The sequence below is a fragment of the Lagenorhynchus albirostris genome, chromosome 16 (genome assembly GCF_949774975.1).
Source record: "Lagenorhynchus albirostris chromosome 16, mLagAlb1.1, whole genome shotgun sequence".
In the NCBI taxonomy this organism is placed as follows: Eukaryota; Metazoa; Chordata; class Mammalia; order Artiodactyla; family Delphinidae; genus Lagenorhynchus; species Lagenorhynchus albirostris.
In genome coordinates this window covers 50,878,544-50,902,090 of record NC_083110.1, presented here as the reverse complement: position 1 = coordinate 50,902,090, position 23,547 = coordinate 50,878,544, and the positions used below count along the sequence as shown (strand labels likewise).

The 23,547-nt window shown below is 37.5% G+C and overlaps 1 protein-coding gene across 5 annotated transcripts in view; it reads right to left on the bottom strand.

Moving 5' to 3' along the window:
• The window catches only part of EXOC6 (exocyst complex component 6), a 205,402-nt gene that overhangs the window by 23,381 nt on the left and 158,474 nt on the right, over positions 1-23,547 (bottom strand). For all 5 annotated transcript variants that reach the window (XM_060126179.1, XM_060126181.1, XM_060126180.1 and 2 more), the window contains one exon: positions 12,481-12,554. In XM_060126179.1, the coding sequence (XP_059982162.1) occupies positions 12,481-12,554 (74 nt within the window). The remainder of the gene's footprint in view (positions 1-12,480; positions 12,555-23,547) is intronic.

Genomic DNA, 23,547 nt, shown 5'->3' with positions numbered 1-23,547 from the left:
AACTCCTTAACAAGGCCCTCAAGGTCCTACATGACTTGGCTCTGATAACCTTCCCAATTTCATTTGCACCTCTCTTCCCCTTGCTCACTACACTATAGCCATACTTTCTCTTCCCTGACAGCACCTTAGGACTTTTCATTTGCTCCTCCCTCTGCCAGGAATACTATTTCCCCATATCTCCTAATTTCATTCGGATACCTACTCCTTAAAGAGGTTTACCCTTGACAACCCAATCTGAAGTGGTCCACTAACTCCCAGTCACTATTCACGTTAACCAGTTTTATTTTTCTCACAGAATCTAAATGTATTTGAAATTCTATATAAAGCTGTTTGAAATTATCATTGTTTGTTATGGATCTCCCTCCAACAAAACAAGTTTTAAGAGCAGGGATCTTGCCTATCTTTTTCACCACTGTATCAGCAGCACTTAAAAGAGTGCCCAGAGCAGGTGCTCAAATATTTGTTTAATAAATAAAGACATCTCTGGAAATGGGACAGCTCTTTGTGATCTGGCTTCATCTGGACAGCTTTCCGTTTCCCTAGAGCAGTGATGGTGAGATAACTGTTGTTAGGTCATATATGATGCCTTTGTGAATCTATTAAAACACTGGACCTTCTTCTCGGAAATATGCACATATAGACAAAATTTTGCATAAGCCTCCTAAAACCAACCTGTGATCCCCAGGTTAGAACCCCTGATCTAAAGGCACATAAGGACCTTTATGCAATGCAATCTATGTTATAACCAATTCCTGCTCGTGGAGTTGAACGCTGAAGGAAAAAAAAACAGTAAAAAGCTACAAATCATTCCTAACAGATTTCTCTACGAAGTGGTAGAATATCGGAGAAGTCAAATGAGCAATAGTCACAGCTAATAGCTGCTTAGTCTCCTCATGTAGCATATGGTACTGAGAAGCCCAGATTTGGGATTTATCATGAAAGAAAATGACATGTATGTTGATGACATATATAAATAAGAAAACAGATCTGAAGTAGTTTTATGGGTTGCCTTTTTTAAAAATGGCATATACTATACTCCTGTTCCAACTATATGAGATCATATTGGATCAGGATATGGATAGTCAAATTCCAAAAATTGATAAAGTTAAAAAAAAAAAAACTAAAAAGAATTGGCTTAATATTCAGAATGGTCCATTGACTCTTCTGGGACACAGAGAATCTTCCCTGGGTGCCATTAATAAAAAGATGCATGTATTGGGTCACAAAATGACTTTTAAAAAATATATTCTTTAAATTATGTCAGATCAAAGAAGTGATGGAAGGTAAAAGAGGTTTTTTAGGTGTACAACTCCTCCTTTGCCTGCTAGGGAGGACTTGGTGACAGGTAAAAGAGGCAAACTGAACAAAGCAGCTTTTGTTCCCCTACCCCTTCTCTTTTTGTATCTGAAGGTGCTTACAGCTAAGTTAATGTGTAAAGTAAACCATCTAGGCAAAAAATTTCTGTAAGTTCTAAAGGACTTTGAAGTTTTTTCATCATGTTTTTAGTACCACTAAGTAGTAATACTATCTTCTTTGTGACGTTTTGGCTTTGTTTTAAGATTCTTATTTTGGAAGGTATTAGGTTTTCTGTCTTAAGGAAAGGTACAGTTATCTCGAAAAAAGTCACTTCAAATGTATTTAATACTAGGAGATGCTCTTTATAACAAACAAAATATAGAACGTACTTTGATTATTTTATCAAAATATCTCTTTCAAAATTTTCCCATCTCATTTACAGTGTATTAGTAAGGGGGAGGGGGGGAAGTAGCAAATATATTCTTCATTTCTCTCCAAGTATGCATACTGTGGCTCAATAACAATAGCCTTGATGATTCACTAAGGAATCTGACAACTGTTAGGATCTGAACTCCATATGAGCTGGTATTTTAATTTCCCCCTTTAATCTCTTCATTCTTCACAAGCAATCCTGTGTTACTGTCTCATGCTTCTTAAAAACAAGTTATTCTGTATGACTGACTGACTGGTTTACTGAATCTAAGCAGCATTAATCCTCTAGTAATTACCATCCTTCATAAAATCGTCTGAATGTTTTAAAAAAGAGGAAGTTCAACAAATTATTTTTGAAAACTTTCTACTATTTTCATCACTTTTGTATTATTTGTATTTTAATATTTAAATTTCATCTATCTACTGAAAGGCTTATCTTTTTGCTTTCAGAGCCCTATGTTTTAACCAGAACATAGTTCTAGGAATCCACAGAGTAACGCAGTGCAATAGTGGTCCACATGATTCAGTGTTTGCAAACCGTGTGCCACAGAACACTGATTTGCAGGATAGTAAGAGATTCTTTTTTGAAAAGTATTTAGTACTCAAACAGGTTTGGGGGGAAAAAGGGGATACCCCTCTATTATAGGACTTCTCAAAGCCTTCAATGTGCCAATGAAATTGTGAATTTACAAGAGAGGAACACAATATTCAGGATTTCCTAAAATTATTTGTCTATAATTTACTTTCTTCATGACTCACTGTTCCAAATAACAGAAGTTTAGGACATGGTGCTTTATTTAAGTTCTGCTCTATATTTAGTCATTGCTGATCACTCAATTAAGGCATATAGTGCCTTTGTCTAAATTCCTATAATTCCCCTGTTCAAAATATTTCTTCATCCATAGAAGAACAGTTGGGTTTGGAGCAATGACAACATTTCTTAGAAATAACACATTATTATTTTAGTATCCCTAATGATTTACCAAGGTAAATCAAGAAATGTTTGTAATGCTTACACGTTTACTTGAGAAGGCAAAGAAATGTGTCATGTATTTTTAGAAATACTCCCACCAAAAATAACGGAAATAAAAATTTTTTTACTGCTTTTAAAGTATGTTTCTTTACATGGAACATTAACTTACATGTAATATCCCAATTCCAAATAAGGTGTTTCTGTACACCAAAAATATGTTTGAATATAGCTGAATAATTTGCATTCACTTATTCAACATTTATTGATTGTTTACTATGTGCCAGGAATAGGGTTAAGTAATACATGTATGGTAGTGAACAAAAAAGGCATGATTCTTGTCTTCATGGGCTTGTAGCTTAGTTTTTTTCTTTTATGTTACCTGAATTGTTATGAATACTTGCTCTAGAATTGCTTTATTTTTAAAAATACCTTTGATGTGGTGGGGGTATAGTTAGGCTGCTATTTTAAAACCTCAACTTGATAACTAATTTGCTAATGGGGAATGGCATGAATCATGAAATATAAGCATACAGTTAGCTAGGGGACAACAGAAAGCATTTTACTTGTATATTAGAAGCACATATCATTTATATTTCAAACTCTTGTGTTTTATAACTATTTTACATTAAAATGCTACGAGAGGGACTTCCCTGGTGGTGCAGTGGTTAAGAATCCGCCTCCCAATGCAGGGGAGACGGGTTCAAGCCCTGGTCCAGGAAGATCCCACATGCTGCGGAGCAACTAAGCCCGTGCGCCACAACTACTGAGCCTGCGCTCTAGAGCCCGCGAGCACAACTGTTGAGCCCATGTGCCAAAACTACTGAAGCCCACACGTCTAGAGCCCGTGCTCTGCAGCCAGAGAAGCCACCGCAATGAGAAACCCGCACACCGCAAAGAAGAGTAGCCCCCCACAACTAGAGAAAGCCCACGTGCTCCAACGAAGACCCAACGCAGCCAAAAATAAAAATAAATAAATTTATTTTAAAAAATGCTATGACAGCCAATTCTTTTCAAAAAATGGTGCTGGGTCAATTGCGTAACCATGTGGAACAAAATCAATCTTGAACCTTACACCCCATACCATGCACAAAAATCAATTCCAGATGGATTGTAAACCTAAATATGAACGGTAAAACAATAAAACTTTTAGAAAAAAACATTTACAATTTCAGGGGAAGGCAAAGACTTCTTAAACTGGACATTAAAAAGAACTAATCATGAAGGAAAAAATGATAAATTGGATTTCATCAAAATTATGAGCATTTATTCATCAAAAGCCACCACTAAGAGTGAACAGACCAGCCACAGAGCAGGAGAAGATACTTGCAATACACACATTTGACAAAGGAAGGACTCATATTCAGAATATACAAAGAACTTCTGGAAATCATTAAGCAGACAATCCAATAGAAAAAAATGACAAAAAACCTGAAAAGTTTACTCACAAAGGAGGATATTCAAATAGACAATAAATAAATGAAAAGGAGTTCAATTTTATAAGTCATCAAGGAAACGCAGATTAAAACCACAATGTAAAACTATTGTATACTCCCTGGAATGGCTGAAAAGGAAGAGACAACTAATATCAAGTGATACCAAGGATGCAGAGCAACAAGAACTCTTCTACACTGCTGGCTGAAGTACGAACTAATATTCTTGCTTTGGAAAACTGCTTCACAGTGTCTATTCAAACTGATCATATACCTACCCCCCTGACTCAGCAATTCCACTCCTAGGTAAATACCTCAACAAAAATGGGTCTGTTCACCAAAAGACATGCAAAAGAATGTCATGTTAGTTCAATCTGTAACAATAAAACTGGAATCAATTCATATGTCCATCAATAGTAGAATGTATAAATTATGGTATATTTATATAATGGTAGACTACACAGCAAAGGGAATGAATGAACCATAGCTACATGTAACAACATAGATAAATTTCACAAACATAATATTGAGCAAAAGAAGGCAGAACCAAAAAGTTAATATTGGGGTCAGGGGTGGTGGTGGTAGGTTGAACTGGGAGATTGGGATTGACATATATACAGTAATATGTATAAAATAGATAACTAATAATAACATGCTGTATAAAAAATAAATAAAATTAAATTTAAAAAAGAAAGTTAATACTGCATGATTCCATGTATACAAAGTTCAAAATCAGACAAAATTTATCTGTGGTGTTAGAAGTAACAATAGTTGCTATCCTTTGAGAGGGAGAAGTGCAGTAAGGGGTAGGGGTCTCTTTTGAGGTACTTACTGGTCAAGTTCTTTTTCTTGATCTGTGTGTTACAGAGATGTATTTACTTTGTCAAAAATCAGCAATAGTATGATTTGCCTGAATGTATGTTATATTTCAATAAAACATTTATTTGAAAAGTGCTATGAGATCCATATATATTTTGCACAATTCGAATTCTCTCTCAAATTCTCTAAATATAGTTCAGAGGAATGATCACTCCTCTTTTCCCTATTTTGCCTGAAATAAAATACTTGAAAATGGAATCTAATCATAGATAGAGAAAGAAAAATTGTAATTTTTATGGCACAGGGTTGTAACAGGCAGAAGAAAATGGTATAGAAAAAGAAAATGGCTCATATGTAAGCTAATAAGAACCACATATGTGATTTGCACTACAAAGGCATACCTCTCTAAGGCTTTAGACTATATATTCCCAGATTTTTTTTTTTTTTTTTTTTTTAGCCGTGCAGCATATGGGATCTTAGTTGCCCAACCAGGGATCGAACCTGCAACCCCTGCAGTGGAAGTGAGGACTCTTAACCACTGGTCCGCCACGGAGGTTCCCTATTCCCAGATTTTTAAAAGGCTCTTCATAGGACAAGGTATCCGATCACTCACTACCTCTGTAGTTCTCTCTTACGTGCTCTCCCATTTGTGAGCGTCCATACCATCATGCACAGTCTTAACAGCCCAAAGCACAGCGGTCTAATAACCCAAATACCACACTCTGATTAGCGTAGTCTAAGAATTCCCAGCACGCTGTTGGTTCATTTGGAGTTAACTAAAATGACCAGGTCTTTTTCATAATATAAGTCAGATTTCCTACATCCTGTATTTTTAAAAATTTAATTAAAAAAATTAAATACAGCACTTAATATTTTTCTTGCTAAATTTAACTTTTTTGGCTTTGGCTTATCACTCAAGACTACTGAGAGCACTTTGATTTCGTCTTCTATCATCTTAGGTAACTCTTCTAGCTTTGTGTAATCTATACAAATAATTCATATTTCTTCTATGTATTTATCCAAGTCATCATTTAAAAAATATGTTGATCCCAAACTGTCCAAGACAGACATCTAGAGGGTGCTGCCAGAATCTTGACTTAAAGCAGTATTTCCCAAAGTATATTTCATGTAATACAAGCCAAAATTAGTAAGGGATGTGTTCTGTGATGAGTTTAGGTTTACTGCACCATTTCTCAGTCCTTACAATTCTAATGCACATGGTAAGTCTCTAAGAGGGGATTCGAGTACAAAGTGTTTCCCAAACTTAGCTGACTTGGAATCTTTTTTAAAGAAATCTTTTCTCATCTTGAGAAATCAGTGTTCCTGGAAAGACACTTCAGGAAAATATACGGTGAAAAGATACATCAGCCAACATTCTTTAGGGAAGAAACTGTTTTATTAGCTTCAAACCTACTTAATTGTATTATCATCCAATCTACCTCAACCTCTCCATATTGTCTGAAGGATTATCAAGATATTGTCAAGTGCTGCAATAATATCTTGCCAGTCTAACTTATCACAAAGTGAAATAGGACCAGGTAAAGAGGATTTAGTATTAGGATTATTAGTGAGCCATGGATGCTCAGTCTACTGTGAGAAATATGTTCAATAAGAAGCTATCAAAGTGAGAGATACATTTTTAAAGTTTCCTGCTAAATTGGCTACATTTTTAGAGTTTTGGTGATTAAAAACTAATCTTCAGTGGACTTTCCTGGTGGTGCAGTGGTTAAGAATCCGCCTGCCAATGGAGAGGACACGCGTTTCATCCCTGGTCCGGGAAGATACCACATGCTGTGGAGCAGCTGAGCCTGTGTACCACAACCACTCAGCCTGTGCTCTAGAGCCCGAGAGCCACAACTACTGAAGCCCGCGGGCCCTGGAGCCCATGCTCCGCAGCGGGAGAAGCTACCACGGAGAGAAGCTTGCGCACTGCAACAAAGAGTAGCCCCTGCTCACCGCAGCTAGAGAAGGCCCGCGCACAGCAGTGAAGACCCAATGCAGCCAGAAATAAATAAAATTTAAAAAACAAAAACAAAAAAACCTGATCTTTAGTTTCCTGGGAAATTCAGTTATATGGGACACCTCACTTTCCAGTGATATTTACTGAAATCTTGCTATGTATTAAGAACGAGTTATTTTAAAAAGTATCACTGAATACTATACATTATACAAAGAGTCTTATAATAAAAACAGTTTAAAAATTTTAAGGTTTTCATACATTGTCAAAAGAATTTTACATATTTTAAAATTCTTTTGAAATCCATTTGAAAGATTACATTTAACAAAAGAGATGGTCTTTGTAAAAGAAAACAGATGCAAGTAAGTATACCAAAGTCCTTCACCAATTAGCGACTTCATTTCAGAACTGGGGGTAGAAGGATGGTAGGCTTTACTTATAAAACATGTATACACAGACAAATGATGTTCAAACGGCACGTTTAAAATTGAGTGAAGTAGTATGCTCACATAATGCAGTACCAGTACTGCTAATCCTCCACATTGTCTATTGGGGCAGTAGGTCTTAAAATGTTGTTGAGATAACTGGCTTCCATTAGCAAGCATGTGATTGGCAGGATGATAAAGTCTTTTCACTCACAGGTCAGCTATTTCCTTTTCTTTAGAAGAGGGCAATTCTGATGATCCATCTTTTAGCTACAGTCTCTCATTGAGTCCCAATTCTCTTGCCTTCAGCTTTGATATGGTTCTAACTTTCCTCTTGTATCAGCTCATACTTGTCATCAACTCCTCTATTCAGAACAGCAAATATCAGGAGTTTGACCTCAGGGCAAAGTCCGGGTGGGCAGGTAAAATTTGACCACTAGACCTACTTCCTAATCTTTCATACCCAGCAATTCATGAAGCAGTATCAAATTCAAACTAAAAAACAGAAGCATGACCCCTTATAAGTACTATGAAAAGGGCTTTTTTGCCTTTCTAAGTATACTTGAAAAGAACTGTCAGCTGCCCTATTAAGACAGAAATGGATCACAGACCAGGGAAAAAAAAAAAGGAAAAGTGCAGAAATTCAACTGAAATGTAAATAAAAGTGTTAGCACCCTCTTTATGTTTGGTGATATACTACTTCACATAAAAGTGTTAAAATAATATGCTGCTATGAAATATCTTTATGAAGTCAGGAACATAAAAACACTACTGAAACTTAAGGTATCCTTATTTAAATAATCACTGATACTGATAAAAAAATTACATCACCTCATATGAGATTAAAGTTTTCAAAATGAATTTTATTTTTGGCCAATTCCCATACTTGGCATTTCACCACTAAACTGTTTGTAAGTTAATTTGAAAAACAAATATAGGTAAAAAATAACTATCATTATCAAATTATTAAATCCAGGCCTCTCAAATCATAAAATTCAAGTTATATCACAGTGGTCCAGTAGCTGAAGACAAGAATTAGTTGCATCGGGACTTCCCTGGTGGCGCAGTGGCTAAGAATCCACCTGCCAATGCAGGGGACACAGGTTTGAGCCCTGGTCCGGGAAGATCCCACATGCCGCAGAGCAACTAAGCCCATATGCCACAACTACTGAGCCTATGCGCTAGAGTCCACGAGCCACAACTACTGAGCCCACGTGCCACAACTACTGAGCCCACGTGCCACAACTACTGAAGCCTGTGCACCTAGAGACCATGCTCCACAGCAAGAGAAGCCACTGCAATGAGAAGCCCGTGCACTGTAACAAAGAGTAGCCCCTGCTCACTGCAACTACAGAAAGCCCACACACAGCAACAAAGACCCAACGCAGCCAAAAATAAATAAATTAATTTTTAAAAAAAAGAATTAGTTGCATCTTCTTGTTTGTTTATTTATTATTTTTGGCTGTGTTGGGTCTTCACTGCTGCACGCGGGCTTCAGTAGTTGTGGCTCGTGGGCTCTAGAGCGCAGGCTCGGTAGTTGTGGCACATGGGCTTAGTTGCTCTGTGGCATGTGAGATCTTCCTGAACCAGGGCTCGAACCCGTGTCCCCTGCACTGGCAGGCAGGTTCTTAACCACTGAGCCACCAGGGAAGTCCCTCTTCTTGTTTTAGAATACAAAAGTACAAGAAGATAGCATAATTAAATTTTAACATTAATAATCAGAGAAAATAATTTAAGCCTCTGTTAAGACTAGAAAAATTAATATGTCAAAAATTAGCTCATCAAAATTTTCTATCCACTACTCACTTCCACTGCATACTAACTACCATACTTTAAAACTGTGTTTTATATTAACTAGTTATTTCTATATAAATCTTTTAACAGTTCTATATACTTGTCATAATAGATTTCAGAATTCTAAATGTTTCATAATAGACTTTTTTATTCACTTAAGTCTCTTAAAGAAATTACCTTGCAGTTGTTAAGTATCCGTCTGCCAATGCAGAGGACATGGGTTCGAGCCCTGGTCCGGGAATATCCCACATGCCACGGAGCCACTAAGTCCGTGCGCCACAACTACTGAGCCTCCGCTCCAGAGCCCACGAGCCACAACTACTGAGCCTGCATGCCACAACTACTGAAGCCCATGTGCCTAGAGCCCATGCTTCACAACAAGAGAAGCCACTGCAATAAGCCCATGTGCTGCAACGAAGAGTAGCCCCCGCTCACCGCAACTAGAGAAAGCCCGCGCGCAGCAATGAAGACCCAATGCAGCCATAAATAAATAAATAAATAAATATTTTAAAAAAGAAAAGAAATTACCTTGATGAGGAAATGTCAATCAGGACTTAATGCCTCTAAGTGCACTACTTGATAAGTAAATCAACCAAAAAGATTTGAGATGTTTATTAATATTTATAAGTCTGCCTTCATAACAATTCCCTAGTGAGCCATATGCTTGTAAAGAGGATTTCTTTGCTGTGAAATGATGATTGTGTCTGAAGGAAGAAAGTACCTAGGATCAGAGTTTTCTGCTTTGAACTAACTACCTACCTGGACAAATCAAGGAACAGAATCTTTGCCAACAGCTTTATAAATTATGTGATCCTACAGCAACATGGATGGATCTAGAGAATATCATATGAAGTGAAGTAAGTCAGAGAAAGACAAATATCATATGATATCACTCATATGTGGAATCTAATTTTCAAAAAATGATACAAATGAACTTATTTACAAAACAGAAACAGACTTACAGATATCAAAAACAAACTTATGGTTACCAAAAGGGAAACGCCGGCGGAAGGGATAAATCAGGAGCTTGAGATAAACATACACACACTACTATATACAAGACAAGATAACCAACAAGGACCTACTGTATAGCATAGGGAACTCTACTCAATATTCTGTGATAATCTATATGAGAAAAGAATCTGAAAAAGAATAAATATATTTGTATGTATAACTGAATCACTTTGCTGTACACCTGAAACTAATACAACATTGTAAATCAACTATACTCTAATAAAAAAATTTTTTAAATTATGTGATCCCATCTACAATCCTACAATGAGATTACAAGCTAGTTAACAGCATAAAAATTCATACAAAACTGAGAAAACAGCAAACAATAAATTTCAAATTTTCTGTGAACAGATGATTTGTATATAATGGGAGCTATCCTTGAATCACATATTCTTTGGACTGGAGATAATATTCATGTAAGTGGTCATAACCTAATTTGGAAATGAATATACCACCAAACCTGTTTCCACCTTGGTAAAGGACTCAGTTTTCTATATCATCTTATTAGGGGCAACAGGACAGCAACAGAGAGAACTCCTTGTAAAGAAAATGGATCTACCTTCAATAGTAAGAATACCTTCTAATAAACTGAAATGGAAGTTCAGAATCCACTTTCTTCATTTTCTACTATCTTCCCCTTAACTTAGTAAAGCTAACCATCTGTAGATCTAGGTCACTCATAATAGTGTTTCTTGTTTGGCATAATACATGAGCACCAATTGTAAACAGAATAAATATGAATACATTTTCATATGTATTTAGGTTATAAAAATATTTAGGTTATTTCATATTTATGTTATGAAAATATTTCATAAATACGTTGTTCAGTGCTTTACAGATTATAATTGGGAGACAGAACGGCTTTTTCAATTTTCTTCTAAACTTGACTTGAAATACCAGTTATTTCCATACAACTCACTGTCTTATAAGTATTCCTAGCCAGTTTGTGGGTATTGTACTTCTCTAAAGGATTGTTAAGCTCCATAAGGATGAAACTGTCTCTTATATTACTTTTGTGTCTATTTCAACCATATCTCCTCTCTCCAAATAATCAATACTTAGCATTTCATAAATATTTATTGAACACTGGCTTGGAATTAGAAAAAGCAGCTCTGTGTTCAAACATTTATTAAAATAAGAGCTCTTTAACTGCTCACAATGGTCCTGTTCCAAACATCACTGTGGAAGAGTTCTATTCATACCAATGGTGGAGCCCCATCTCCAGTTATCTCCCTCCCTCAAAGGGGATGGGACCATTAATAGACTGATATCACAGTGACTTTCTTTTAATTCCATCTCCATTTGGGTCTTCTTGCCAAGGGCAGCAGTCACGCCTGTTGTCAATCCTAGCACTCCTAAGCCCTCTAACTTGGATCTACCCCTCCTCCACACTCTTGTGCCTCTCAGCTTTATTAAGCTCCTTAATCCTATGATTAAGAAAGAAAAAGAAAAAGGAGGAGGAGGAAAGAGGAAGAAACGAATAAGAAGCAAAATTATGAGGGAGATGGAAAAAGGTAATATGAAGAAAATAAAGAAAATGACAATAGAGAAGTTAAAGAGTAAACTGAATAGAAGAAATTTAAAAATCATATTTGTTATTATACTTAGTTATGTGACTAGAAAAGAATTACATAAATGTATAATTAATTACCTTTAAAAATTAGTTTTATCCTTCTTTCTGGAAGCATATAGAAAAACTATAAAAATAACATTCTTTACACTGACAACATTTTAAGCAAGGGGTTCCTTTCTAGGTTGTAATAATTTACATTTAACTTGGGTCCTAAAACTAATGTTACACTACCAATTTTCATATACGACCATGAAATCATTAAGAAATAACTTAAGCTTCAAGTGTTATTAAACCAAAGTATAAAGTTTTTATTTATTCATGTGCTTTGCAAGTAATAACTAAGTTAAATATTCACCAATAAGAATGCCCCATGAAGTTGAGACACTGAATGGGTATAGGTTCAAAAGAAGGACCAAAAACAGTTATCAAAGAAGCACTTTTCTAGGGCTTCTCTGGTGGCGCAGTGGTTGAGAGTCTGCCTGCCAATGCAGGGGACATGGGTTCGTGCCCCAGTCCAGGAAGATCCCACATGCCGTGGAGCAGCTAGGCCCGTGAGCCATGGCCGCTGAGCCTGCGCGTCCGGAGCCTGTGCTCCGCAACGGGAGAGGCCACAACAGTGAGAGACCCGCGTACCGCAAAAAAAAAAAAAAAAGAAGCACTTTTCTAAAGAAAAGTTTTTTCAAGGCAAACAAGCATTCCTGTAGCATTTAAAAAAAAAAGGTGAGAAGTAGAAACCAATAAATGAGAAGTACATTATTACATCTTACTTGTCTGAGGTCAATGAATGCTAGCTGCAGAGTATCCCCTTGGAATCCTGGAACGGGCTCAGAGCTGGCAAACACTATTTTAAAAAAAAAAGAATAAAAACAAGATTGCAAAATATACAAGGGTTTAACCACTAAATTAATTTCTACTCATTACAAATGTATTATAATATTTACAAGTAATCATTTCAAATGAAGACTATTTATAACCTTCAATTTTCACCACTGAGAATGTTCTCCACACCCATTACCACGAATATTTTAATAATTTTAAACTTCCAATCTGCCATTTAATTACTCTAATCCTTAATTACAATAAATTTTAAATGGTTATCCATTTAACTTTTGTAAAAGTTCAAGGGTAGTAATATACTTCAATCAAGAAAAGTTTTCTGACTCTTTTTAGGCTTAAGTGAATGATTATAGAAGCATTTTGAAACTATACCAATTGCATGGTTGTCAACATATTTCAAAACATCTGCTTTGTTACAGAATATGCTCTACACAAATCCTACTCTAGCTAACAGCGATAATAGGCAGCCATGTAAGAAGTCAGTTTTACATGCAGTTTTACATTTTACAGCAAGTAAAATGTTCAAAGTAGCAAAATGAGGATGATGTAGGAATGCCTGTTCATTGTTTTAAATAATTTTTTTCCATAATGGAATCCCACCTCTTTAAAAACTAAGAGACATCTTAAGACAAAATAGATTTCTTAAGACAGATTTCTTAATATCTTTAGACGAAAAATATTTTGAAAGATATTTTTCAAAAACTTTTTTTTTTGGCCACACCGCATGGCTTGCAGGATCTTAGTTCCCCAACCAGGGATTTAAAGCAGGGCCACCACAGTGAAAGCGCATATCCTAACCAATGGACCACCAGGGAATCTCTTTCAACAACTTTTTTGTACTTAAAAAAAGTTAATACTAGTAACATAGCTTTGTTTAGTTAGTTGAAGACAATCTCAATACTAGTTATTTTGAAAACAAAAGCCTTGTGGCTCATAAACAAGGCCCTATCATTTTACACACATGCTTCTCTCGTAAGAATATGAACGCCTGCCACCACTCTCCCTCCCCATTAATATATGAGTTTTCTTAGAGAGTATTATGGATTTTCCATTTGTGAATTTATCTGAGCCAGTATTTTAGAAACCACTTACACTGTTAGCCTATATAGATCTTGGAATAACAAATATAATTCTTAACTTTAGTATATTCTGCGTGAAATATAGTTTAGAAAGGCTCAAAAATCAACATCTAAAAACGATAAATAGATGAAAGCCTAGCACAGCTTAATTTATTTGGCATTTTTGGAGGATGAAGAATTCAAATTAAGTTTTTTTTGATGTTGTTTTTAAGTTAATTATAATTTTTGCTTTAAGCATCAAAACTTTTTTTCATCGTAAGCATTTTTTGATAAAATTTTAAACTGCATCATAATACTTTCCCTATCTTTTTTTTTTTTTTTTTTTGCAGTACGCGGGCCTCTCACTGTTGTGGCCTCTCCCGTTGAGGAGCACAGGCTCCGGACGCGCAGGCTCAGCGGCCATGGCTCACAGGCCTAGCCGCTCTGCGGCATGTGGGATCTCCCCAGACCGGGGCACGAGCCCGTGTCCCCTGCATCGGCAGGCGGACTCTCAACCACTGCGCCCCCAGGGAAGCCCTCCCTATCTTTTTTTTTTAGAATACTGAACACTATATAAACGTTTCTTAATTCTCTTCATTGATAACCATTAAGAACACTTTTTATTCTATACAATAAATTCCCAGGGCTGCTACGGTATTAACAGCTGTTTTCTATTATATTAAATAGCTCAGAATGCTGTGTTGTTTGAGTTCTTGTGTCTATCTTTAATAATTTTTCTGCCTTCTCTCTTACAGTTTTAACATAAATTCTTACTTCCTCCTCTCTCACTCATCTCTTATTATGTTATCTTTAATCTTCTTGAGCAGGTAGGTAAGCTAAATAATTACTAGAATAGTATCTAAAGTAAGAGCAAATACAGCCTGAGCATGGGCCTCTCCCACAAGTAGGTGAATGAGTTTATATATGCCTTTGAGTAAATGTACCTTTCAGTTACTCAGTTACACCATTTCCCTCCTTACTTCTTGGTTCTCTGCTGGGTACTAAGTAGCTATGGCCATTAGATAGGTGACTACATTCACCTTTCTCAGGCCCCCTATTTCCAGAAAACTAAGATTCATTCAAGCAAATCTAACCATATTTTTCATTGTTTACTATAATTTACTCACATCACTGTCTTTTCATACAATGAAAAGTAGAATACTTTCATACTGTGGCAACTCCATCACCCCCTACCATTGCCCAGATAATTGAATTGCCTCTTTTTAGTAACATGAGATCTTAATTGAAAAATAACAAGCAAAATTCTAATAGCTTATTAAAAGTAAAGATTTTTTTTTTAATCTAAAAAGTACTTTTCTTAAGACCATCCAGCATATCATTGGCTTTCGTGGCAAGTCTCAGGCTACTGTTTCCAAGTAACAATTAACTATGAATTCCTTAATGGTCTCTAATCAAGGCTGTATATGTTAGCTCAGCTTCTACCATCACCACATATACATACACACATAAAGACTTCCTATAATACAGAGAGACTTACTTTATATATCAGGCATAAAAATCAACTCAATTTCAATTATACTTCGATTATTATGCACTTAATCTTCCAGAATTTTTCTACACTGAAAATAATCTGTCATTTTTCTTCTCTCTCAATTCCTATTTAAGATACTATAGTTTAATAAGCCCCATTGCTTGGCATTAATCCAAAGAGCTTAGAGTCAAAATTATAATAGTACCATAAATTTATATAGCACTTTATAGCTTACAAAGCACTTTCTCACATGCCATCTTCTTTAATCATCATAATAATTTATCTTAGTAAACAGGGCATGCAGATGATGGATCACAAAATCTTGCAGCTAGAAAGAGACACCCCCCTTTGAAATATCTCCAACAGTCCTCTGAAGGCTCCGTTTAAAACTCACCAAGTTCTTCATTTTATAGGGCAGAAAAATTAAACTTGAAGTGATTTGCCCAGATCACATAGCTAATTTAGATTTCCTGACATTCAATTCATTGATCCAGAATCTGATTAAGTATTCAGCCTCTCATCTTTTATGCCATCTCTTCTAAGAACCTAACCAATATGGAAGTGAAATTCACTAGTTTATAGCTCTCAGGTCTTTTCTCAAATATTTTTTAGGGATAGGAGGCTTCATATTTTTTCCTTTACTTCTTTAAAACTCAAATGCAGTCAATCCTGTTGGTTTTATCCTGTACAATATCTTCAGTCTGAATCTATCTCTACCTCAGTTCAAGCTATCATCATTTCTTGTTTGCATTACTAAAATACATTCCTATCTGGTCTCTCTGCTTCTTGTGTGCCACCTTTCCATCTACTTCTCCCAGTAAGATGTAAATGTGATTTATGTCATTTCAGTTTAACACCTTTCAATGGTTCCCCATCACCTTCACAATAAAGCAGGACAAGTAAGATCCTTTATGACCTGGCCTTTGTCTATCTCTCTAGCCTCATCTCTTACCACCTTCCTAGGGGCACCTTAAACTCCTTCCATTCCAAACCACCTGCACTTCCTTGTATATGCCACAGTCTCTTACCGAGTACCTTTGATCCTTCTGCCTGGAGCATCCTTCCTCTTCTTTTCCACTGGGTAACTCTTACTTATCCTTCCATTCAATCTACGTCTTCTGTGGAAGACTTCCATTACCCTGCAGCCTGGGTTAGGTCCCTCCTCTGTGATCTCCCTGCAACTTCTGTACACAGCCTAACTATACTACCCATTTTGCTATCTTATAATTGTTTATCTGTCTGGGTTTTCCCACCAGACCATGAACTCCCTGAGGGTAGGAAATATACTTCCATTTTTATATCCCGATCACCTAGTATAATGCCTGATACATAATGAGTAGGCAATAAAAGTTTCTTAAGTGAATGAAGGAAAATTGAACAAATGAACAAATAAATTCTAAGGGGATGCCATCCAATCCTGGTAATTGATACGTTCTCTAGCTTATTGATTAGATCTAGAATGATGTTGTCCAACAGAACTTTCTCCAGTAATAGAAATGTTCTATATCTGAGCTGAACTGAATTCTTAGTTTTATTTAATTTTAATTGAATAGTCGCATATGACTACTAGACAGTGTAAATCTAGAACATTCTGTGCATATTTAGTGTATTTATTTCAAAATAACTGAGTGTGGGTAAGAATACTCCAAATGTTTCCTTCAGCCGAAACTAAATTGTGAGTTCTTCCACTAAACACGAAGCTCACAGGAAATAGAGATTTTTTTTTTAACCTTTATATACTCTGTGCCTGGTGTACAAGAGATACTCAGTAAACGCATTGAATGAATAAATAATAATACAAATAATTCATTTATACTAATATGGTCCCAATAATTCTAGAGGTAGATTTAAATCTGAACTTTTTAAAGAATTGATGACTGATTTTTGGAATAGCCTTAAGTTTGTCTTCAGATTCCTTCTTGGCTCAAGCAGATTCTCAATTTTATATGATTTGTCATATTTTGGGGTTTCTTTGTTCTCCTCCCTTGGGCCAACTTTTTATTATTTTTATTTAATAATACCTACTTCCTAATATGATATCTTTGTCATTCAGTCATGCCATTAAGGATAGTTTTTTTGGTTTTTTTTTTTTTTTTTTTTGCGGTACACGGGCCTTTCACTGTTGTGGCCCCTCCCATTGCGGAGCACAGGCTCCGGACGCGCAGGCTCAGCGGCCATGGCTCACGGGCCTAGCCACTCTGTGGCATGTGGGATCTTCCCGGACCGGGGCACGAACCTGTGTCCCCTGCATCGGCAGGCGGACTCTCAACCACTGCACCACCAGGGAAGCCCAAGGATAGTTTTTAAAAACACACATTGATCTTGGTCTTTCAATAAGATATTTAAAAATAGTTTCCAGGGCTTCCCTGGTGGCGCAGTGGTTAAGAGTCCGCCTGCCAGTGCAGGGGACACAGGTTCGAGCCCTGGTCTGGGAAGATCCCACGTGCCGCAGAGCAGCTGGGCCCATGTCCACAACTACTGAGTCTGTGCTCTAGAGCCCGTGAGCCACAACTACTGAGCCCGTGTGCTGCAACTACTGAAGCCTGTGCCCCTAGAGCCCACACTCCACAACAAGAGAAGCCACCGCAATGAGAGGCCTGCATACCGGAACGAAGAGTAGACCCCGCTTGCTGCAGCTAAAAAGAAAGCCTGCGGGCTTCCCTGGTGGCGCAGTGGTTGAGAGTCCACCTGCCGATGCAGGGGACATGGGTTCGTGCCCCGGTCCAGGAGGATCCCACATGCCGCGGAGCGGTTGGGCCCATGAGCCATGGCTGCTGAGCTTGCGCGTCCGGAGCCTGTGCTCTGCAACGGGAGAGGCCACAACAGGGAGAGGCCCGCGTACCGCAAAAAAAAAAAAAAAAAAAAAAAGAAAGCCTGCGTGCAACAACGAAGACCCAGCACAGCCAAAAATAAATAAAGTTATTTAAAAAATAGTGTTAAAAATAAATAAATTTAAAAAAATTAAAATAGTTTCCAGGCTTTCTAAAGTTTTTTTCTTTTTTTTCTTAAAGAAAGTCAAAATCTTTGGGTTTTTTTCTCTTAGTGCCTCCTATTTGACTGGTTTTATTTTCATAAATTTATTTTATTTTATTTTTGTCTGGATTGTGTCTTCGTTGCTGTGTGCGGGCTTTCTCTAGTTGCAGTGAGCGGGGGCTACTCTTTGTTGTGGTGCGCGAGCTTCTCATTGTGGTGGCTTCTCTTGTGGAGCACGGGCTCTAGGCAAGCAAGCTTCAGTAGTTGTGGCACGGGGACTCTACAGCGTAGGCTCAGTAGTTATGGCTCATGCGCTTAGTTGCTCCACGGCATGTGGGATCTTCCTGGACCAGGGCTCAAACCCGTGTCCCCTGCATTGGCAGGCGGATTCTTAACCACTGCGCCACCAGGGAAGCCCTGACCATTTCTTTTTTAAAATAAAATAGCTTCATGATATATTCATTTCCCCTTATTTTTTGCTAGAATATGGAACTTAATAATAATGATTCCAAGTTTAAAAATACTTTATTTTAAAATAAATTATTTTATTTTATTTATTTTTGGCTGCGTTGGGTCTTCATTGCTGTGCACGGGCTTTCTCTAGTTGCGGTGAGCAGGGGCTACTCTTCGTTGTGGTGCACAGGCTTCTCATTGCAGTGGCTTCTCTTTGTTGCAGAGCATGGGCCCTAGGTGTGCGGGCTTCCGTAGTTGTAGTATGCAGGCTCAGTGGTTGTGGCTCACGGGCTCTAGAGCGCAGGCTCAGTAGTTGTGGCGCACAGGTTTAGTTGCCCCGCGGCATGTGGGATCTTCCCAGACCAGGGATTGAACCCATGTCCACTGAATTGGCAGGCGGATTCTTAACCACTGAGCCACGAGGGAAGCCCTGACCATTTCTTTTTTAAAATAAAATAGCTTCATGACATATTCATTTCCTCTTATTTCTTGCTAGAATATAGAACTTAATAATAATGATTCCAAGTTTAAAAATACTCTAAAGTAACATTAGAGGGACTTCCCTGATGGCACAGTGGTCAAGAATCCGCCTGTCAATGCAGGGGACATGGGTTCGAGCCCTGGTCCAGGAAGATCCCACATGCTGCAGAACAACTAGGGCTTTGCGCCACAACTACTGAGCCTGTGCTCAAGAGCCCACGAGCCACACCTACTGAGCCCACGTGCTGCAACTACTGAAGCCTGCACACCTAGAGCCTGTGCTGCGCGACGAGAAGCCACCACAATAAGAAGCCCGTGAATCGCAACGAAGAGTAGCCCCCGCTCACTGCAACTAGAGAAAGCCCACATGCAGCAACAGACCCAACACAGCCAAAAATATAATTAATTAATTAGATTTTAAATTTAAAAAATTTAAAAATTAAAAATAAATAAAATAACATTAGAGAGGGAGGTAGAGGGAAAGGCATCACCTTATTGAGAAGGTAAATTTTTGCTGTATCAGTTTAACTGAGAAGAAGATAAGATTGAATTAATTTAGATAAAACTGAAAGTTAAAATTAATACATACTGTAGAAGCTGTGATTATAATGACAAAAGAAACCCCTTCCAAATTGGCAATCTATGACGTTTTAAGAGAACAGAGTATCTATAGGCAAAACCATGAATTATTTGTAAATCTAACAAAACTTTAAGCAGGAAAATATGCCCTTCCTGCCCTCAGGATCTATGCACAGATGTACAGGATTTGTATGGAGGGAACAAAGATGGCTAAGAAGTCAGGCTATAAGTATTTATCCTGGCATGAAAATATAAACCTCTGAAATTAAATGCAGAGGGAATAAGTCCTTGAACAATCCTGTCCTAGGCAGACAGTTATTTTTACTGTAAGGTGGATTATTTGGAAAACATTTACACAGGGTAGGAAGAATTGGGAAGTGGAAGAAAAAATGCCCATGGAATAAGAAGAGCAATAGATCAAAAGATTGAAAAAGAGGGTGAGGAGGCTAGGCTAAATAAACTCTCAAGACTGCTTGTGGATGACAAGGCAAGGACATATAAAATGGAATAATTTCATAACTAAATAAATGACTGACTGTAAATAAAAACAGTCTGCATATTGAAAAGATTTCTCATAATTCCATTTCTTACTAGATCTGAAGATTTAAATTGGCTAGTTAGAACCCAAATTTTGGCTCGGCAACGTATTCTATGTGGACCAGATGTGTCATTAGAAGCGATGACGAAGAGCACCATCTAGTGGTTTTTCTGGTGGTGAAGAACTCATGCTTGGGAGTCAGGGGTCTTGTTAGAATTCTTGACTGTTAAATTCTGTTACATGTGATTGGTAGCAGTGGAATGCAAGCCTCTAGAACCAACTGCCCCTCTACATTCATCACCCCACTCTTATATAAGGTAGTATCTATTCCTCTCCCTTTCTTGGAAAAGGAGCAAAGCAGCCTAAATTTGATACCGTAAATGCCATTAAAACCAGAACAAATTCAAGTAGGCAAAAAATAAAAGAGCATCCAGCTTACTTAAAAAAAATAAAAGACAAATATCCTCTCATACCATTGACATGATTTTGCTTGAACCCTTTTATTTTGGGGTATGGACCTTTTTCAAGGCTAGAATTAGAGGCCCTGGGGTCATAGCCATATACATACAAAAAAATCTATAGAGACTTTCTTTCTTTCTTTTTTTTTTTTTTTTTTTTGAGGTGGGCTAAGCCTTTACCCAATTGCAAAAAGACCAAGGCCTTCAAACCTAGAGATTCACCTATTTCTCAATAAATCATCACTGAAAAAGGTACCAGTGCTCTTCAACCTGGAGCTTTTCTAGTGCTTATGAATTTAGGATGTTAGACTCTTAGGAGTCAATAACCTCAATTAGGTATTTGTGTCGAATATATGAAAAAATACATTCTAGACCTATTCTGGGTACCTCAAATCCTTCTGATTGCCTGATGCTTTGGAAATGTTATTTTGTTAGGGATGTGAAGGATTTCTGAGATACCTTTATAGGAACTTAAGAAGACACTTTCATTTTTTCCTCTATACTGTTGCATTTGTAAGGTGCCTTCTGATGTGACCCAATATATGAGGTGTTTAATAAAACAAAAGCACATACACAGATTTAGAACATCAGCTTTATGCCAAGCTTGGCAAATGCTCCTCCAAGAAGTGATTTCTCTTAAACTTATACAAAATCTGTAACAGGATTAAAGGTTCAATGTAGCTTTGTGGGGGGGCGGGGGCTACGTTTGCAATTCCGAATGGAATGCCTTCCTGACTTCTCCAACCACACAGATATAGTAGTATTATTGGTTATGGTCAAGTTAACCAAAAATGTCTACTTCATTCATGCATAAGCCCTACCTAATATTCTCAATCAGTACAACTTTTTATCTAAATTAGGTCTGCTTCTTATACTCTGTCATAGTACCATCTACTTTTCTAGAATTTAACAACTTATAATCATATGTATTAGTGCAGTCATATAATGAATGCCTCCCCACTGGGCCTAAACCCAAAGAGGGTTAGGGGCTTTTTCTGTTTTGTTTACCACTGTATCCCCTAAATGCCAAGTACTTGGTAGATATGAAGGAATTAATTAATGCATGACTCTAAAGTACCATACTCTTCTTCGCCTTAAATTTTACTACTTCTGGGACTTCCCTGGTGGCGCAGTGGTTAAGAATGTGCCTGCCAATGCAGGACACAGGTTCGATCCCCGGTCCAGGAAGATCCCACATGCCGCGGAGCAACTAAGCCCGTGCACCACAACTACTAAGCTGACATGCCACAACTACTGATGCCCGCACGCCTAGAGCCCGTGCTCCACAACAAGAGAAGCCACCGCAATGAGAAGCCCACGCACCACAATGAAGAGTAGGCCCCGCTCACTGCAACTACAGAAAGCCCACGCACAGCAATGAAGACCCAACACAGCCAAAAGTAAATAAAATAAATTTATAAAAATAAACAGTCATCAAATATGTGAAGAATTTTTATAAATGATCACTTATATCTATATCAAGAAGTTGAATGGTCTTGAAGAAAATTACAGCAGCATCAATTGGCCTTAACCTTTTTTTTTTAAAGAGGCAGCATTTTATTTATATACGTATGTATGTATTTATGGCTGCATGTATGTATGTATGTATGGCTGCGCCACGAAGCATGCAGGAGCTTAGTTCCCCCTGACCAAGGATCGAACCCGTGCCCCCTGCAGTGGAAGTGTGGAGTCTTAACCACTGGACCTGCCAGGAAAGTTCCTGGCCTTAACTTTTTGATAACAAAGTTAGGAGAACTCTAGAAAAGCAAATGTAGATTATAGAGACTTCCTGATTTGTTAATTTGTTCATTTATGCAACAAATACTCTATGAGCATAGCATTCTGCATTGGGTGCTGACAATTATAAATTCTATGTTGAATTTAACTATCTATCCTAGATGATTAAATCTCTTCTCTTTCCTCTCTCCTCTTCACCTTCCTCTCCTTTTCTCTTTCTTTTTTTCCCTCTTCATACCACCCACCCCAACCATGGGATGTATTCTTGGGTCTCTTACTATGTGAGTCTCTGACTCTAACCACCTAAATCATATCAAATTTACTCATCCACTAATTTCATGTATTCCCTCCTCCTCCTTTCAAAATGTCTGAAATCCATCTTCTTCTCTTCATTCCCACTGCCCAAAGTCAAGCTCTTTCTATCCTTCACAGGAAAAAGTTCCATAGTCTTTTAACAGATCTTCCTACTTGTAGTACCTCTCTCATTTCAGTTCAATTTCCACATGACACAGAGTTAACTTTCTATAATATAGACTTCATAATGTCATGGTCCTGATTAAAAAGCTTCAATGGATCTCTATTGCTTATTAAATAAAGTCCAAGCATTCAGAAGTCTAACTTTTCTCAGCCATATCTTTCAGCACTTTCAATCATGCGTCTTGTAGTCTAGCTATACAAGACCGTATGAAGATTCCCTAAGCATTCTCTTATCACAGCACTTTTGCCTATGCCATTCCCTCTGCTCAGAATGCCCTTCCTTGCTTTTGATGAAACCTGACTCATCCTTTAAGACTCAAATTTCACTTCTATGATAGTCAATCTTTTCAACCCCATGTAGGATTAATTGCTCCTTCTCTACAAGTGATACATACTTTTATAAAGAATTTATGTTCTACTACAGTCATTTACATGTTTGTTTCCTCCCCATCTAGTATGTGAGATCTTTGAAACCTGATTCATCTTTGATTTCCCAGTAATAACAGGTAGTAGGTTCCCATTAAACATCTGAATAAATGAATCTTCCCTACAAATCAGTTGACTCTACATGGAAAAAATTCAGTTACAGACTAAATTTGAGCTCAAGCCAATTTAACTCATAAGTATGTGTATCACAAGGAATACCAGGGAAAAGCGCACACACTGTTTGAAAAAATAAGTGGGTACAGGGGCCTCCCTGGTGGCGCAGTGGTTGAGAGTCCGCCTGCCAATGCAGGGGACACGGGTTCATG